The following is an 18,098-nucleotide window of genomic DNA, read 5'->3' as shown; positions in this document are numbered from 1 at the left end:
TCCTTTTTGTTTCGCACGGTTAAAATATTTTTGTTTTTGCTGTGTTTGGCATAGCTGCAGATGCTTTGTTTTTTCAAAGAAATAGATTGGGGGCGCTTCTTTTTCGAACTGCCGTAACAGTTTCTTATAATATTTCAGACATATAAATCAAAAACCAGAAAAAGTCTGTTTTGTACTGCTATATTAGATTAAGGGTCAGTTCTTTTTTTGAACAAAGAGTGCTTTAAAAACTTTCCTTTGATTTTTTTCAAATCTTCTGAACGATTTTATAGAAGACCATCCAAATATAAGGATTCCCTAACTTCTTATTGGAACTGCAAAAATTTTATGAAAAAAGAAGCAGTTAGCCGAATGATTAAAGTCTTGTTACTTTGTTAATCTTGCCACAAATTTGATAGAGTTCAAAAGTTACAAGTACAATGTGTTCCAAAAATTGAAAAAAAACTTTGAGCCTGTTAAAAACTGTGACTAAGAGATATATTACACAAAAACCATTGGAAAATGTGTACGCCTAAATATTGTAAAAAGTTATTCTATTTTGAATAAATTGAAGCATTTCGCATTCTGATTACTTCACAATTCTTTCAGTTAAAAATCCAATTGGAATCCAATTAGAAAAAGCTGGGCGCTGTAGCGAGACAGATGAAAATCAAACTTTTTAAAATACCTGTAATGAAAGGACCCTCGATTTTGTCTGGCCCGTATCTAAACTCCAGAGAGAATCAGTACTGAATCAGAACAAACTCAGAGAAATTTTGGTTTTCAGTACTGAATCAAAGATAATTCAGAAAAAAATTAGATCATTTCAAAGTAGCAAAACAAGCAAAAAACTCTAAAAACCCGGCTTCGAAATAAGTCTTTGCAACAATAGCAGTGATAAAAGTAGTCAACTTGAGTATTTTTGCACTTTTTAGTGAAGTACTATTTAATGAAGAACTATGATTAATTTCCACATCTGGTGCAGATCTGAGCACCTGGTTCTATGGTGCATCTACAGGATTATGGCAATTGCGAATCTACGGATTTGGTCAGAATGTGTTTCTTTGAAAAACAGTTGTCATTATATAAAAAATTGCAATTTTTTAAGCTTCAGTTATGTAATAAATCTTGGTGTAAGAGTAAGATATTGTGTTGTTTGGTCTAAGCGTCAAGGGATTCTCTATAATCCATTTTAAAATAAGTTGTAGTGGTATAGTGACATATTGCCTTTTTCTGCGCTTTTTGGTCTAAGATTAACTCTGCTATGTGAACTGTGGACCTGCAAAAGATTTGGTCAGTATACGTTTATTTGAAAATAGTTGTCATTATATAAAGAAGTTGCAATTTTCTCTGCAATCAGTTTTGCCATGCCATACCAGTTTTTCTATAGTTTATTCCAGTAACTCCGCCACTGCCGGTCCCCATCCCGGAATGAAAATGGAGGAGGTTAAAAACCACAGAGAGCATACTGGAAAATCTCTAAAAGTCAGTCTTTAACTTGACTTGAGGAAAGTTCCGACAACCTATGTTATAAATTGCTTAAATTTCTACAGGTATTGTTTGAATTTAACTATTTTAAGGACCTGAGAGCAAAAACAAAGATAAAACTTAGCTTGGCTCATGAACAAAGTTATGAATTTTCTCTAATTTAGAAAAGATCAGAGTTTGAATCCGAGTCTGATTCAGAGTCTGAATCAGAATCTGATGGTTCAGACAAAAATCAGAGTCTGAATCAGAGTCTGTATCAAACTCTGAATCAGAGGAATTCAGAGCGAAATGTGACCTGAATCAGAGTCTGAATCAGTATTGATAATATCTGAATTTTACTCTGATTCAGTACTGAATTTGCTTTTGAGTTAGGTATAAGGGGTTACATGTCTTCAATTTCAAAGGCAAGTAAAAATAACAGGCTAGAGCATGCATGGCTAGACTTCTTGCTGGGAAAACAAAAAAGGTTATATGGAGACTATGTTGTCGCCCTGTTCAAGGGCGATTGTTATTGGGGACTAGGAGTATATCCAAATAAACTTGAAACAACAACTTATTTTAATGAAATATACGGCTTTGCTTCAGCTTTTTGTTGAAAAAAAACATAAGATTGGATTTGAGTTTTCTTTTATATCTATTGTTCAGCATTTTTAGAGACTAAACAGATTTTTCCTTACTTTTGACTGAAGCGAAGCAATAAAGAAAAAATCCACAAAAACCACGCCCACATACTATAAATATTGACATATGGCCATATTAAAATTTGAAGGTTCTGACGTATTCTGGAATGTCCGTACGTAATGCTAAGTCAAATTCAGTACTGAATTGAAACGTAATTCAGAATGTTATCACCCAGGTGAAGGTCCCAGATACAAGCAAGCTCTGATCAGACCTCTGATCTCCAGACTTCTATATCTAATCAGACCATGCCAGACCAAAATGGCCTCTGATCAGACTTTGGTGCGACTATTTCCTGTGCGATGTTTGTGTGACTGTAGCCAGACCAATCCAGACACAACAGGCCTCAGACATCAGTGCAACCATTATTTTAAGCGATTTTTGTGCAAAAATAAGCCTCAGACATCAGTGCAACCATTATTTTAAGCGATTTTTGTGCAAAAATAATTTTTTGGGCGACTTGAACGCGAGTCGTCTTCGTGAAAGAATTACCTTCTAAAACAACTGGTTCCAACTAAAGTGATTACTAAAACAAAAAAATCAGTCAAAAACTGAACAAAAAAGACCTTACTCCTAAATATAAAACAAGCCCAATTTTTTGTACGCAATTGAAAACATGGAAGTACACGAGCCCTTAAAATCAAGTCATTTTAAGCCACCAAAATTTTATTCTGGCAAAAAATAGAAAACTGCAAGAAATGGCCAAATATTGTTACAATTTCCGTAAGTTTTCTCAATCGAAACAATATTTTACAACATAAAAAAAGGAATCAATTAGTAGCGGAATAAACGTTGTCGCGTTAGCTATAAACGTTAGTCGTTGCTTTAAATCACAATGACCAAAAAAAAATCCAATCGAAATCAATCATGAAAAAGACTAAAGTGACAGAAAACTTTTCAAACGCAAAAAATTTGTTTGTTACCTAAGTTAAGCCCTAAGAAAAATAGCAGAGAACGAGAGTTGTTCAGAATTTGAAAAGTAAAGGTAGCAAAATCTCAGTGCCATATGTTAAACAAAATCCATTGCAAACAAGAAAGATTTAAAAAGTTCAAAAGAAAAAAAATTATTAGTTCAAACGGATAGTTTTCAATTTAATAATGGCATGGTGAAAAAAGTTGCTAGGAGAAAATTAGAAAGAAACAAGCTAGAATGTGGAGAATACATCACTTTTGAAAAAAAATACAAGAACTTAATCCAAAATTCGAAAATTTGAGGTTAAAACATGGATGTACTCTTATTAACCAACCGAGGTTTAAGAACATTATTTAGCCAGCTTCATGTCTCAGTAAGAACCCGTACCTAAGATTCAGTGTTAATCAGTACTGATTCAGAACATTTTCAGAGGAATTTTATTTTTTAGTGCTGATTCAGAAGGATTTCTGAAACAACTGTGAAGTGAATTCTGAACTTCTCTGAATCACAGCTAAATTCAGAGAAAATATTCTGTATTCTTCTGATTCAGACAAAAATTCAGAAGGAATCACTGAATTAGCTCTGAATCAGACAAATTCAGTGCACAATGTGACCTGAATTAGACTCTGACTCAGTACTGAGTTCGATTTAGAGTTAGTCACGGGAAGTGAAAACAGCTCAATTGCGAAACAGTAAAACAATTTGAAAAAAAAATTCAAAAAAAATTTTCCGCAACCGTAGCACTTTCCCTACTCTAAAAATTTGGTCGCACGATGACCCCTAAATGCAATCCAAGTCGGTCAGATCAGAGCTGGCTTGGGTCTGGGACCTTGTCCTGGGCAGTACTGAATCAGAGTCTGATTCAGTTCACAGTTTGCCATGAATTTGTCTGATTCAGACTCTGAATCAGGCTCTGAATCAGAACCTGATTCAGACTCTGATTTTCTCTGATTCAGACTCTCAATCAGACTCTAATTTTTTCTGATTTAGACTATGATTCAGATTCTGAATTTTCTATGATGCAGACTCTCAATCAGACTCTGATTTTCTCTGATTCAGTCTATGATTCAGACTTTGATTTTTCTATGATTCAGACTCTCAATCAGACTCTGATTTTCTCTGATTCGAGTATGATTCAGACTCTGATTTTTCTATGATTCAGACTCTCAATCAGACTCTGATTTTCTCTGATTCAGACTATGATTAAGACTCTGAGTTTTCTATGATTCAGACTCTCAATCAGACCCTGATTTTCTCTGATTCAGACTATGATTCAGACTCTGATTTTTCTATGATTCAGACTCTCAATCAGACTCTGATTTTCTCTGATTCGAGTATGATTCAGACTCTGATTTTTCTATGATTCAGACTCACAATCAGACTCTGATTTTCTCTGATTCAGACTATGATTCAGACTCTAATTTTTCAATGATTCAGAATTCTCACTCAGGCTAGGATATTTTTCTGATTCAGACTCTGATTTTGATGGACTATTTTAGTATCTCCTGACACTTACTGGCAAGATGGAACTATTAACACATTGAGTGTTGCAACACAGTGAATATTTCGATTGTACTTCCGGGTTTTGAGCTAAAGATAAATTGAGCATTGCATTTTGTTTAGTCGTTGTCAGCTTCTTTTAATCACAGATTAAAAGGACTCGATTTTTCTTCCCATGAGAGATCAAGTTAAAATTTTTTGAAATACAATCTGAACCTTCTTTTCAAACGCCCAGACTGCTTCCTTAGGTTGCTGACACTACTATAACGCTAATTCCTGGATTTCCATCACAACAGTATTGAGCAGACTTTGATTTATAGAGCTTGCCTGGACTGAACGGCAATTGCAAGTCTTATGTCAGTACTGATTCAGAGCGATGATCATGTCACTTTTTATACTCGTCAGTATAAAAGCAAATCTTGGCCAAGACGTGCAAGTCTAATTGCAAGTCTTGACCAAGACATGCAAGTCTAAGTGCAAGTCTTGGCCAAGACATGCAAGTCTAAATGCAAGTCTTGGCCAAGACGTGCAAGTCTAAATGCAATTCTCGGCCAAGACGTGCAAGTCTAAATGCAAGTCTTGGCCAAGACTTGCAAGTCTAAATGCAAGTATTTGCCAAGATTTGGCACGTCTAAAAAACGTCAAAAATTATTAGTCAAACGGATAGTTTTCAATTTAATAATGGCATGGTGGAAAAAGGCGCTAGGAGAAAATTAGAAAGAAACAAGCTAGAATATGGAGAATACATCACTTTTGAAAAAAATAGAAGAATTTAATCGAAAATTCGAAAAATTGAGGTAAAAACATGGATGTACTCTTGTTAACCAACCGAGGTTTAAGAACATCATTTAGCCAGCTTCATGTCTCAGTAAGAACCCGTACCTAAGATTCAGTGTTAATCAGTACTGATTCAGAACATTTTCAGAGGAATTTTATTTTTTAGTGCTGATTCAGAAGGATTTCTGAAACAACTGTGAAGTGAATTCTGAACTTCTCTGAATCACAGCTAAATTCAGAGAAAATATTCTGTATTCTTCTGATTCAGACAAAAATTCAGAAGGAATCACTGAATTAGCTCTGAATCAGACAAATTCAGTGCACAATGTGACCTGAATTAGACTCTGACTCAGTACTGAGTTCGATTTAGAGTTAGTCACGGGAAGTGAAAACAGCTCAATTGCGAAACAGTAAAACAATTTGAAAAAAAAATTCAAAAAAAATTTTCCGCAACCGTAGCACTTTCCCTACTCTAAAATTTTGGTCGCACGATGACCCCTAAATGCAATCCAAGTCGGTCAGATCAGAGCTGGCTTGGGTCTGGGACCTTGTCCTGGGCAGTACTGAATCAGAGTCTGATTCAGTTCACAATTTGCCATGAATTTGTCTGATTCAGACTCTGAATCAGGCTCTGAATCAGAACCTGATTCAGACACTGATTTTCTCTGATTCAGACTCTCAACCAGACTCTGATTTTCTCTGATTCAGACTATGATTAAGAATCTGATTTTTCTATGCTTCAGACTCTCAATCAGACCCTGATTTTCTCTGATTCAGACTATGATTGAGACTCTGTTTTTTCTATGATTCAGACTCTCAATCAGACTCTGATTTTCTCTGATTCGAGTATGATTCAGACTCTGATTTTTCTATGATTCAGACTCTCAATCAGACCTTGATTTTCTCTGATTCAGACTATGATTCAGACTCTGATTTTTCTATGATTCAGAATTCTCACTCAGGCTAGGATATTTTTCTGATTCAGATTCTGATTCTGATGGACTATTTTGGTATCTCCTGACAATTGCTGGCAAGGTGGAACTATTAACACATTTAGTGTTGCAACACAGTGAATATTTTGATTGTACTTGCGGGTTTTGAGCTAAAGATAAACTGAGCGTTGCATTTTGTTTAGTCGTTGTCAGCTTCTTTTAATCACAGATTAAAAGGATTCGATTTTTCTTCCCATGAGAGATCAAGTTATGATTTTTTGAACTACAATCTGAACCTTCTTTTCAAACGCCCAGACTGCTTCCTTAGGTTGCTGACACTACTATAACACTAATTCCTGGATTTCCATCACAACAGTATTGAGCAGACTTTGATTTTTAGAGCTTGCCTCGACTGAACGGCAATTGCAAGTCTTATGTCAGTACTGATTCAGAGCTATGATCATGTCACTTTTTATAGTCGTCAGTATAAAAGCAAGTCTTCGCCAAGACGTGCAAGTCTAATTGCAAGTCTTGGCCAAGACGTGCAAGTCTATGTGCAAGTCTTGGCCAAGACATGCAAGTCTAAATGCAAGTCTTGGCCAAGACGTGCAAGTCTAAATGCAAGTCTTGGCCAAGACCTGCAAGTCTAAATGCAAGTATTGGCCAAGACTTGGCACGTCTAAAAAACGTCAAAAATAGCCAAAAACATCAAAAAATCCAAAAAAACTGGGTCAACTACCACTTGGTTTGAACAACAAGACCTCGGGTCATCACGAGGACCCCCACAGTTGCACCCTTTTAAACCTTTTTGCCTCGGTTGGAAACATTTGCCATTTTTGTCATCTGAAAAGTGCAAAAAATGGTGATTTCAGCTATTTTTGGTGCTCTAACGGCTGAAAAAAGGATGAAAATGGCCCAGACCAACTGAAATACCCTCAATTTGTAATGAATAGAATCCCAGGGATATTAATATACAGTTTGATACGCCCCCGGCATCGTTTCATAACACCGCGGGAAAGTGGCCAAAAGGTAACGCGAAAATCGTGGCACGTTGCGAAATTGTTTGAAATTCAAAATTTTCACTCGAAATTTTTTGAAAAGTTGGTTTTGACTTGGGAATCAACTTGCAAGTGTAATCCAAGTCTTGGCAAAGAGTTGTCAGACTTGCAGACCTTTTTTTAGACGTGCACAGTACTGATATTTGCTTTAAAACTTGCATTTAGACTGGCCCAGTACCGATTTTGACTTGCAGTTCAGTCCAGGTGAATGCTGCTTTAAACGTTGATGTTAACGCTTATGTTTCAACGTTTATGTACTTCCAATGTTTGTATACTTCCAACATTTATGCTATAAAATGATCCGCGCGAGACTGTGCGTGGCACAGAATGTTCCAACATACGTATCAAGTTTGTTGAAAAGTTTCGTTTTGTTATTAGTTGAACATTTTTACCGACTGTCAAATTTTTAATGCCCAAATTGAAGCATTTTTTTGGTAGTAACCTTTTTTAGGACTTTTTATTTTGCAAAAAATAGAATCTCAGAAATCTCATTTCGAGATAATTTTACCAGTTGAAAAACCAATTGCGTTATCAATTATCGGAAGGAATGACAGAATTTCGCAGAGTTTAAAAATTCAAAAAGAGCTCCAACTGAATGTGTTCAATTAACGAAAACGCAATGAATTAATTGGCGTAGTTTAAAGTGGAAAACTTTTTTGCAGCCAGGAGTGACTTTCAGTTACTTCTAATTCAGATTTCACACAGTTTTGAATGATACATATTAAAGCTAACCAAAAAGAGATTCCCGCAAAACGAAATAGTAGTTGTTTCTATGTTTCCTTGAAGGAAAACTGACGTTTTGGATTATCAGTTAACTCAAGATTAAGGATTCTGCTATATGGTGATTTCACTTTTCAATAAATTGCGGATCAATTGGAGAAATTAAACAACCAAATTTCAGTCAAATCAACTGAAAGTCAATGGAACCCTCAATTACCTGGAGTACATAGTTCTGGAAAACACTTGGCAACAAAAAAGAAAAAAATTCCTCTGCACGAAAAACATGGAAATCTTTATTTGAAATAAAAACATTGCAAGAACTTCTAACAGAATTCCGATAAATTGGATTTAAGAGTAATTGGAATGCTAATAAATACGAGTTCAATTTAATATCGCAAGCACTATACAAACATCACAAGTCTCCAAAAACAAAGAAAAAAAACATTCCTATTTGTTCTTTACCTCAATAGATATTTTTTTCTCTTGTCATATTTTTTGAACGACCCTTAAAAAAACCAATTTGTTTTACAAAAGTTAAAAACAAATGTTAATAGTTTAGATGGAACCTTGAAAAGTAAAGTGTGAATTTCTAGATAATCACAAGAAAACGAAGATTAATCTCAAGAAAAACATTCTAAATTGAGTTGTTTGTTTCCTAATGAAAGGAAAAACAAACTACTGACCGATTCATTTTCTACAGTGAAGTGAATTTAATTGTCAATTCAAACAGGAAAAACAACCCTTTTCTTTTATTTTCCCAAAATAGAAGATTTAATTTTGCATTGCTCTCAAGTATCCCATATTTGTGCAACAATGCAGAATTCAACTATATCAATATAAAATTAATTTATAGGATGTGGGCACAACGTGAGTGTCCACAGAAAATGACAATTTCTTTGAGAATTTCTAGATCTTTCTTTTTAATTGTAAAAAATAATAGTAATTTTTATTTACCACCTCTGTTGAGTTGACTAGTCATCAAAAAAGCCCTAATAGGCACACAAACTATTGTATTTAGGACGTCCTTACACTCGGTATCTAGAAATAATCATTCCTATTCTTTTCGTGTACATCAAAAGTATCACATTAAACCAAATTTGAGTCAGATTAAAACAAGAAAACAATTACAAGGTACTAAATCTTCAAATTAAGATTTCAGAGGAAGAAAAAAATCTTTCCATTCAGTATCCTATTTGAATATTTTTACTTCAATTTCTTTAAAATTTTTCGTTTTCCATGTTAATTAACATTTTTCTGTTTAGGTTACACGGCAATACTGTTCAATTACCTCAAAGACGTTAAACATCTATAACAACTAATGATAATAAATTTCTGTTTTGAAAGGAAAATGAAAGATTTCCAGAAACTTAGAAACCGCAATTTTGAGGCGCTTAAATATACTTTATCAATATTTTTATTGCAACAAAATTATTATTTATTTTATCATAAAACTCCCCCTCCCCACTCAATTATTTTCCTCTTCCTTTTCCATTTTTTCGAATAGCTTCCCTTTTTCAAAGTGCGATAAATTTGCACTCGTTTTATTAAAAATCAAAATTGGGCTCTGAGAGCGAAAAACTTATGTTTCTCTTTTCTCCCTGCGAGGCGTAAATCCAAGGTGAAAATTAGACGGAAGAAAAAGCCGGCCTCGCATATCTATCCCCCCATTTTGAAAAATGTGTGTTAACCCATTTCGAAATATGTATTAACAAAATCTGTTGTGAATTGCGCTTATCCATATATTAGTGTCATAAATTAGATATGCTTACAAGCTTACTCATACGATTTGAATAAAAGACGCACGTGATTTTTGCGTACGTTGTTTAAGAAATAAGACCAAAATATACCAAAAGCTCTGTTCGATATTACCCAACTTTTTAATAACACCATCCAATAACAGACCGGAAATAAATTATTCGCTTAAATCACAATCCCCTAAATCAATCATATTAGAATACTGCTTTTCGATGCTTGTTTTCAATAGTTTTGCCTGACCTGCAGCCTCTTTTCAATAAACTTCGATAACTGTATTTGTCAAAAAGCTTTAATATAATATACAATAAATAAACTCGCCTCTTAGTTATGCCAATTGATGCATGGTAACGGCTTGTGATTAAGATCTTAGAATGATCTGTAATTTCTAATATTTTTTTCAAAAAAGTCCTAGTATTTGTAGTTATCGTCGCATCACTCAAGAAACAAATTTGAGATATGATATTTGGTAAATTTTTAAGCATGGTCAACAAAAGAGTAGAATGAGAGAAAATATTTCTACCTGAGGTCGAAGCGAGCAAAAAAGCTGCTAACTGTTTCATATTTCCTGCGACTAAAATATCGAATTGATAACTTGTTTCGATTTGTTATAAGGAGTTGGTTGAGCTTATATTGAATTTATTCTTTTCTTAACAATTGCGAATGAGATGTTCATGTTTACCTAGTTTACGTTACGAGTTAGTAAACAGTAAAGTTGAAATGAACTTGAGCTAAAGTTCATAATCAAGCGTTGGGAACATCTTCATGATCTTTATATAGAGGAAAATTTTTATTGTTCTTAAGACTCTTTTATTCACGATCAATAAAAATTTCAGTTATTTTAAATTGCTGAATTACAGTGAAAAACAGCGGAAGAGCAATGTATATGCTGCTTGTAATGCAACTTGAGGCAACGTCTATTTAACAATTTCTTCGAATTGATAATTTCTTAGAACTCCCCCTAATAGGAAAAAAATGGTCATCCAGATATAATTGTAGATACAAAGAGACTGGAACTTATTGTTCCAACATTTTTTTTTCAAATGGGAGGATATATATGCGAGACCGGTTTCTTTCTTCGGTCAAAACTTCAATTTGTTCTTACACATCAAAGAGAAAAATAGAAAAACATCATTTCCAGGCTGTCAGAGGCTACTAAATTTTTTTTTTAAAATCAACAAATTTTATCGCATGTTGAGAAAGGGGAGCTGTTAAAAATTTGAAAGGAAAACCAGAAAACGGAAAGAACGGGGGTTTTAAAATATTATTACAACTTTGTTGCTGTGAATCCTTAATTCAATTTATCAAATAGTGTTATGATCAGATAGCGTTTTTAAATAAATTTAGAGATTTTTCTGAAAAATTTTAATCTGGTCTACAATTTGTAGCATTTTTTTGTCGTATGGCTTTCAACGGAAAAAACGGCGTTTTGTTCACCATTTATGTTGAGGTCACCAGAAGATTAGAGTTTCTGTGTTATAAAACAGTGCGTTTGCCCTTTTCTTACAGTTTTTCAATTTTTCGTCAAAAATAGAACAATTTGTGAGCCTGACTTGGCTCAATCAGTTTTCTGGTAGCAAATTGAAAATTTCAACTGATTAGAAAAAAGAGGTGACCCTTAGCTGTACATGTATTATAAATATAATTAAATGATTTAAAGTTTTGTCACGGTACTATGCTTCAGTTCAATGAAAAACAAGTTTTTTTTGACGGAGGGAGAATGCTAAATTTGTTTCCCAGGTTCAACCGACTAAGACCTTTTAAAAATTGTTTTATTGTCCGATCATTTTCTTCGGCTTAAATAAGTCGCGACCGTCACATTTTGTTTGAAACATCCTCCTTCTGTGTTTTTTCTACAGACAAGAATTGTAACTGACTCACTTATTAGTTTACCTAATGTACTGAAAACGAATAAGGTCAAAGGAGTAAAATCAAAAGTAGTCATTAGGTATAAGTGCATTAGATGACTAAGTTTCCTGGCCATTAATGAAAGATCAAATTTCGCTCATCATTAATGCAATTTCGCCATCGGAAGACGCCCAAAACACTTTGTTCCCACCTTTGCAAACTTCAGCTCAAGATTCGAAAAACAACCAAGGCTTTCCGCAAGAAAGAAGCTCAAAGTGCAGAACAAAGCAATGTTTTAGGCAACTCAAATGTAACTTTTGATAGTAACAGTAACCCAACAGTTCTTAGTACTACCAGTACCTCCACATTTTTCTCAGCATCTGCTGGGAGCAAAATGTCAGGTCAGCTTTTTCATCGGACTCTGAGGCGCCCGATAGCTCAGTTCAATCCAGCTCCATTTGGTCGCCGTCTTATATGAAATCCAATGTTAGTTTCTCAATTGCTACTTCATCTGGAAATCTTGTCGCAGCTGCCTTGTCTATAGCATCTTCTCTGGCTTACTCAAACAACTGTTCGAACAACCACGACACTTCATTTCGTCTTTCGAACAGTAATACTTCCCTTAGATTCCCTCCTAATCAACAAATTACAGACCCGTCAGCGTCCGCCAAATTTGGTTCTGCTTTGTATCCAAACACCAACTCCATGTAATCATTTTTTCAAATATCTGTGCCAAAATTGCAAGCGATATGGTTCGATGGCAACCCTCTTGACAGGATTAAGTGGTTCAACATATTTCAAACCACAAAAGATGGCTTGCCTATGTAATTACCAGAAAGAAAAAGTGATACGTCTTCAATCGCCACTATCAGGAGAGGCAAATTCTTTAACCGAAGAATAGGGCTGCAACGGTATTTTGTGTGTCCCAGCATTGAATCGTCTTGAGGAACACTTTGCCAAACCAAACCGTATTGTAAATGCGGTTCTCAATAAACTCGCGTAATTCAAGCCGCCTAATAAAATTTTTCCTGAAAGTTACACTCAATGTTCAAGCCTTTCTTACCATAGTTGATACATTTCAACAGCTTGGAATCAATCACGATATCCACTCTAAAACAAATCTAAATCAGCTTTGAATAAGCTCCCGACATTAGTTCGCCTGGATTTAAACAAGTATGTCCTGGAAAAACTTCTATGCCAGCCTTCTCTTAAAGACCTCTCTGATTGGCTATCAATCTGCGCAAAGGCTTGTGGAGATCTGCTTACGCCAACAACTGTAACACAGCCCGCCCATGGAAGATCTAATTTGGCTCTTAAGCCATGGATTCAGAAAACTCAAGGTCAAGTTCTTTCGTCTCCGACAGTTACAAGCTGAGCTCAACAAGGTGGCTCATTTTCCGACAGTAACAGACAGGGCCACTCCAGATCTCTTATTTGTCCTAGTAACAAGACAAGTCAATATCTCTACAAATCTTCTCATTTTCAGACCCTCTCTCCATTCGATCGGAAAGAACATGTCAGAGACCTAAGAATTTGCTTCAAATGCTTTGGTAGTCATCATGTTCAACATTGCATTTCAAAAGACTTATGTTGAACATGTAATTGCACTGCTCCATGAGAGCTTTGGAGTAAAAAAATTAGAAAGTTAATTTGCCATCGGCGGTTCAATCCGTACAATTACATGCAACAGGACAAGTAGCCCTTGTTCCACTTGAACTATATAATGTTGAAAAAACTATCGACAATTATGTTTATCTGGACGACGGATGTTGTCAAAAATGATGCTTAAATCCGCAGCGTCATAAATAGAGATTGACATGTACTCAGTGACTGAAATGCCCATGAGCGGCTACCATACAAAAAAGAAATCGACTGTTCTCAGATTTCCGTCAAAATCAAATCATATAAGTCTCAAAATAGCCCTGTTTTTTTATCGATATGTTAGCAGTGACATATCTCAATGCAACACCAGTTAAAACCAGCGAGTTGAGAAAAACTTTGTAGTAAGTTTGATCAATTTGAACACATCATGTTTCCAAGTGTCAGTCAAAACCAACTATGTATAATCATTGGAGTTAATAACCTTGAGTTAATCCACACATCCTGCGCTATAAAGACACCATTAGGCTGGACTTGTGCCGGAAAAGTCAAGATCATTGCACACGAGCGAAATCCTCTTTTCAAAACACAAATTGTTCCCATAGTAAATCGGACAACGGACTTTTCACCAAAGTTCGGGATTGGATGAAGTTTGAAAATTACGGCATTGCGTCAAAGAAGAAAACTATGTCCAAGAACGAGGAAAAGGCTCTTGAAATTGTGCGAGCGACAATCAGATTTGTGGATGGACATTACGAATTTGGCCTCTTGTGGAATGAGAACGCAAAATTGCCAAATAACAGATCGCCGTCTGAGAAACAGTTAAAACAGCTGAAAACAAAGCTTTACACAAAACCAGTTTTAAGAGTAAAGCACAAAGAGAATTTGCAAAAAGAGTTGCAAAGGGATACGTTGTACGAATAGATCCTTGTACCGACAACACAATTTTGGTTTTGTATCTATGTCATCATCTGGTCTCGATTGAAAACAAGGCCGGAAAATTCGACGAGTGACCAACGCATCAAACTTCTCTCAAGGTCAATCCCTAAACTCAAATCTGTAGAAAGGCCTGGAATTGCTTAGCAACCTTTTTGGGATTATTTTGCGTCTCAGAAAAAACCAAGTTGCACTATCCGCCGATATTGAGCAAATGTTTATGCAGGTCAAGGTTGCTGCTTCAGACTGTTCATATTTTTGTTTCCTGTGGGATCATAACGGCAAAAGAGACAAAGACGAATATACTAGCCACATTTTTGGTGCAACGTTATCGTTGTGTATTGCATCGTACGCTCTACGTCACTCTGCGAAAAATTATCAGATGAAAACTGATAAGGGTTGCCATATTGTAGAACGCAATATCTACATAGACAATTTATATATTTTCATCCACGACTTCGAAAAAGTTGTACACACAATGAGCAGCACTAAAGCATGCCTATCTCTGGTCTTTAACCTCACCAAGTAGATTTCTAATTCTGCTGAATTTCTACAACAATTCAATAGGGATCAACTTTTGAGTACAAACGAAGCTTCACCTCAAAGTAATAAAGATCTTGGACTGCAGTGGAATGCAAGGACAGATACTTATGTAATCAAGAAAAACCATTCAAGAAGTTTTCTTATGACCAAGTAACGCAACGTAAACTCTTGCGGTTTGTTGCTTCCATTTTTGATCCCCTTTGAATTATAACCCTGCTCACCCTCCGATTGGGTAAAAATCTACAGGCCGCCTGGAATCATGAACCAAAGTGGTACAAACCATTGAACCTTACAGAATATGCAGATCGAACTCAGCTGCAAAATGATCTCCGAAACTTCCTTGAGATTTCAATCTCTCGCTGTCTTTTCATTAACAAAGCAATAAAACACACAGCTCTCCATTCATTCCCAGAAGCGTCAGAATATGCACTCCCGGTAGTTTCGTATCTTAAGACGGAGTACACCGAGGAAACTGTTCAAATGAAATTTGTCGTTGGAAAAGCCCGTGTAGCTCCAATCAAAAGAATGACAATACCAAAACTAGGGTTGCAAGTGGCTGTTTACGCAGCTCAACTCCTACAATTCGCCAGAAAAGAGCAGAAAGTTCAGATAGAGAAAAATATTTTTCGGTCCGACAGTAAAACTGTTCTTTTTAGGCCCAGAACACCAGAGATATGTCACCGTATATTTGTTGCTAACAGTTTAGCAAAAATACTTGATGTATCTGCAGCATATGACTGGATTTAAATAACCTCAGGTTATAATCCTGCAGATGATGGCTCAAGAGGCTATGAAGTGAAACAGATGAACTCCAGCTCTCGATGGCTAAATGGACCATCCTTTCTGAAATTATCGAAAGATGACTGTTCAAGTCAGGATATCTTGAAAGTGCAAAATTTGAACGTTTTCACCGTTCATGCGTCGCAAACGGATCCAAACTCACCAACGAAATATCCCATTGACATCACAGGTTTCAGCAATTGGGATTGACTGGTTAGAGTTGCAGCATAATGCTTACTTTTTCGCTTGTTTGAAAAAACAGATCAAAGGCCTCTCGCTCGCACATCACACACTTGCCTACAAGTACATCATAACTTCAGAAATTTGGAGACGAAATTTTATCTTTAAAAAAAGACAGTGAGATTCCTCCGTTAAGCCTTCTAAGGACCCTCTGTCCTTCTGTTAACTAAGGGAACAAACTCCGCGCCACAGGTCGGTTGTCTAAGGCAATGGTCTTGGAAACTGCCCGCCATTCGTTAACTTTAAACGGTATCAACCCAAAACTTAAATTCCTCATCAAAAAAACTCATGTAGTGAACAGTCACACTGGTGTTAAAGAAACACGTTGCTTTCTAATGGAATACTAATCGATACTGAAATGCCGAGCTGTAGATAGGCAAACAGTATGTCAGCGCATTAACTGCCGAAGAAAAGCTAAAGAAGTTAATCCACCTCAGATGTCAGATCTGCCCAGTGAACGCTTACCATTTCAAAACCGCTTTGGGTTTGCAAGAATTGGCCTGGACTTCATGGGATCTTTTTTCTATAGCACAGTGCGGTAAACGTGCAACCCATTATATCCTTCTAATTGCATGATTAGTAGTAAGAGCAGTTCATTTAAAAGTTTCCGAAAGTCTTTCCACAGACTCTACAATTAGTTGTATCCGCAGGTTCATTAGCCGGCGCGGAAAACGGAAAACCTGTTCTTGCGATAATGGAAATGTTTTCGTAAGCTCTTGTTCCGGGTTGAGAGAAGGAGTGGAAGCTATCAAGTCCTCGCAAGAATTTGCGTCTAAGCTCCACATTCTAGACATAGAAATTGCCTGGAAATTCAACCCTCTGCTTCCGCCCCACCTTGGCGGTAGCTGGGAGAGATTAGTCCAATTTTTCAAACACTCCCTCTACAAAAATCATTGGCCCAAGAACAATAGCAGACGAAACACTATCGACTTTCAATTGTGAAATCGAGTCCAACATGAATTCGCGACCGCTGACAATTGTTTCAAGCGACATAAACGATCCACTCCCTCTAACACCTAATCATTTCAATTGGGCAAACCATTCAACAATTTCCCTCCAGGAGTCTTCTCAAAAACCAAAGAAACAGTAACTAAATCATGGAAAACCTCACAGAATTTAGCCAAACTTTTTTGAACCAATATTTTAGAGAGTGTCTCCCTAACCAGCAGAAACGCTCTAAAAGGCGTAGAGTAAATCAGATTTCGAAAGATGACCAATTAGTCTGGATCTTGGAAAATTTTTATCCTTGTGGTCTTTGGCCTCTTTCAAAGGTAATAGAAGTGTACCCAGGCTTGGATAAAATAGAGCACACTGGCAGTCAAATTAAAGACTGCATATGGTGAAAATATCTGCCCAGTTCTCAAGCTAAGTAAAACTTCTGTGAAGTAAACTACTTCGGTATTCAATGGACAATTGCACATCGTTCTAGCACTCAGCAGCTATAAATTTACTGAAGAAGAATACAGAGAAGCTACATCATTTATATTTCAATAAAATTACGATTTGAGTTTGTCCTCTACAATAACAGTTCCATTATATTTGAGCTGTTTTTCCTAATTAGAGGTAGGTATAGTTATGTATAGGTAGATATAAATTTCCATAGGTAGAATTCTCGTTTTCGCGCAGGTAGAAAGTTGCCACACCACGGCAACCTTTGCGATAGCTATTTCGATCATGTCGCTTCTTTCGGTTATTAAATTTTTTGCTTCTATCCGCTCCGTCAGTTCTCCTCATTTACCTTCATTATTTGGATATTTAATGTCTGAAACCTTTGGAAACGCCGATTTTCAAAATTGCATTGCAAGAGAAGATACTGCTTTGTTATCTCTCGTAACCCCTTTTTCTCCCCCGGTTACTTTCTTTAGATTTGTTTATGATCTACAAAGTTTCTATCAAACAAAGTATTGTCTTTACTGTTTTTTGCAATCCTGCAAATGGGGCCGGCGATGTCGTCAATATTGATGCCCAATTGATTATTTGCCATATGTGCACCATTTTGTAGCTCTGTTTTATGCTGATTCCACATGGTCAACAAAATTCAAGAGAGTATGCAACACAAAAGCATTAGACATCGTCAGGAACAAAAACTGAAGACTGGAGAACTGATTAATTTTACTCCTTTATTTATTTAATTATCAATTATATTTCCCAAAGTTTCTTAAGGCGGCCAAAGAAACATCTCCTAATTTTGGCAAATTTCCGGAAGAAGGTTACAACACACAACTTTACGATCTCTCATATTTCTTACAGATACAGTTTGAGATATAATTTGTATATATATATATATAAATATATATATATATATATATATATATATATATATATATGTATGTATATATATATACATATATATAT

The 18,098-nt window shown here is 35.8% G+C and overlaps 1 protein-coding gene across 1 annotated transcript in view; it reads right to left on the bottom strand.

The window, feature by feature from the left end:
- Nucleotides 1-10,519, bottom strand: part of LOC142334825 (uncharacterized) — a 69,922-nt gene extending 59,403 nt beyond the window's left edge. The window contains exon 1 of the mRNA XM_075383150.1: nt 10,321-10,519. Within this exon, the coding sequence (XP_075239265.1) occupies nt 10,321-10,360 (40 nt within the window). The 5' untranslated portion in view covers nt 10,361-10,519. The remainder of the gene's footprint in view (nt 1-10,320) is intronic.
- Between the last annotated feature and the right edge of the window lie 7,579 nt (nt 10,520-18,098).

This window comes from Convolutriloba macropyga, chromosome 2, assembly GCF_964194025.1.
Source record: "Convolutriloba macropyga chromosome 2, txConMacr16.3, whole genome shotgun sequence".
NCBI classification, from domain to species: domain Eukaryota; kingdom Metazoa; phylum Xenacoelomorpha; order Acoela; family Convolutidae; genus Convolutriloba; species Convolutriloba macropyga.
Note: the sequence above shows the minus strand (reverse complement) of the source record. Positions and strands in the feature narration are given on the sequence as shown.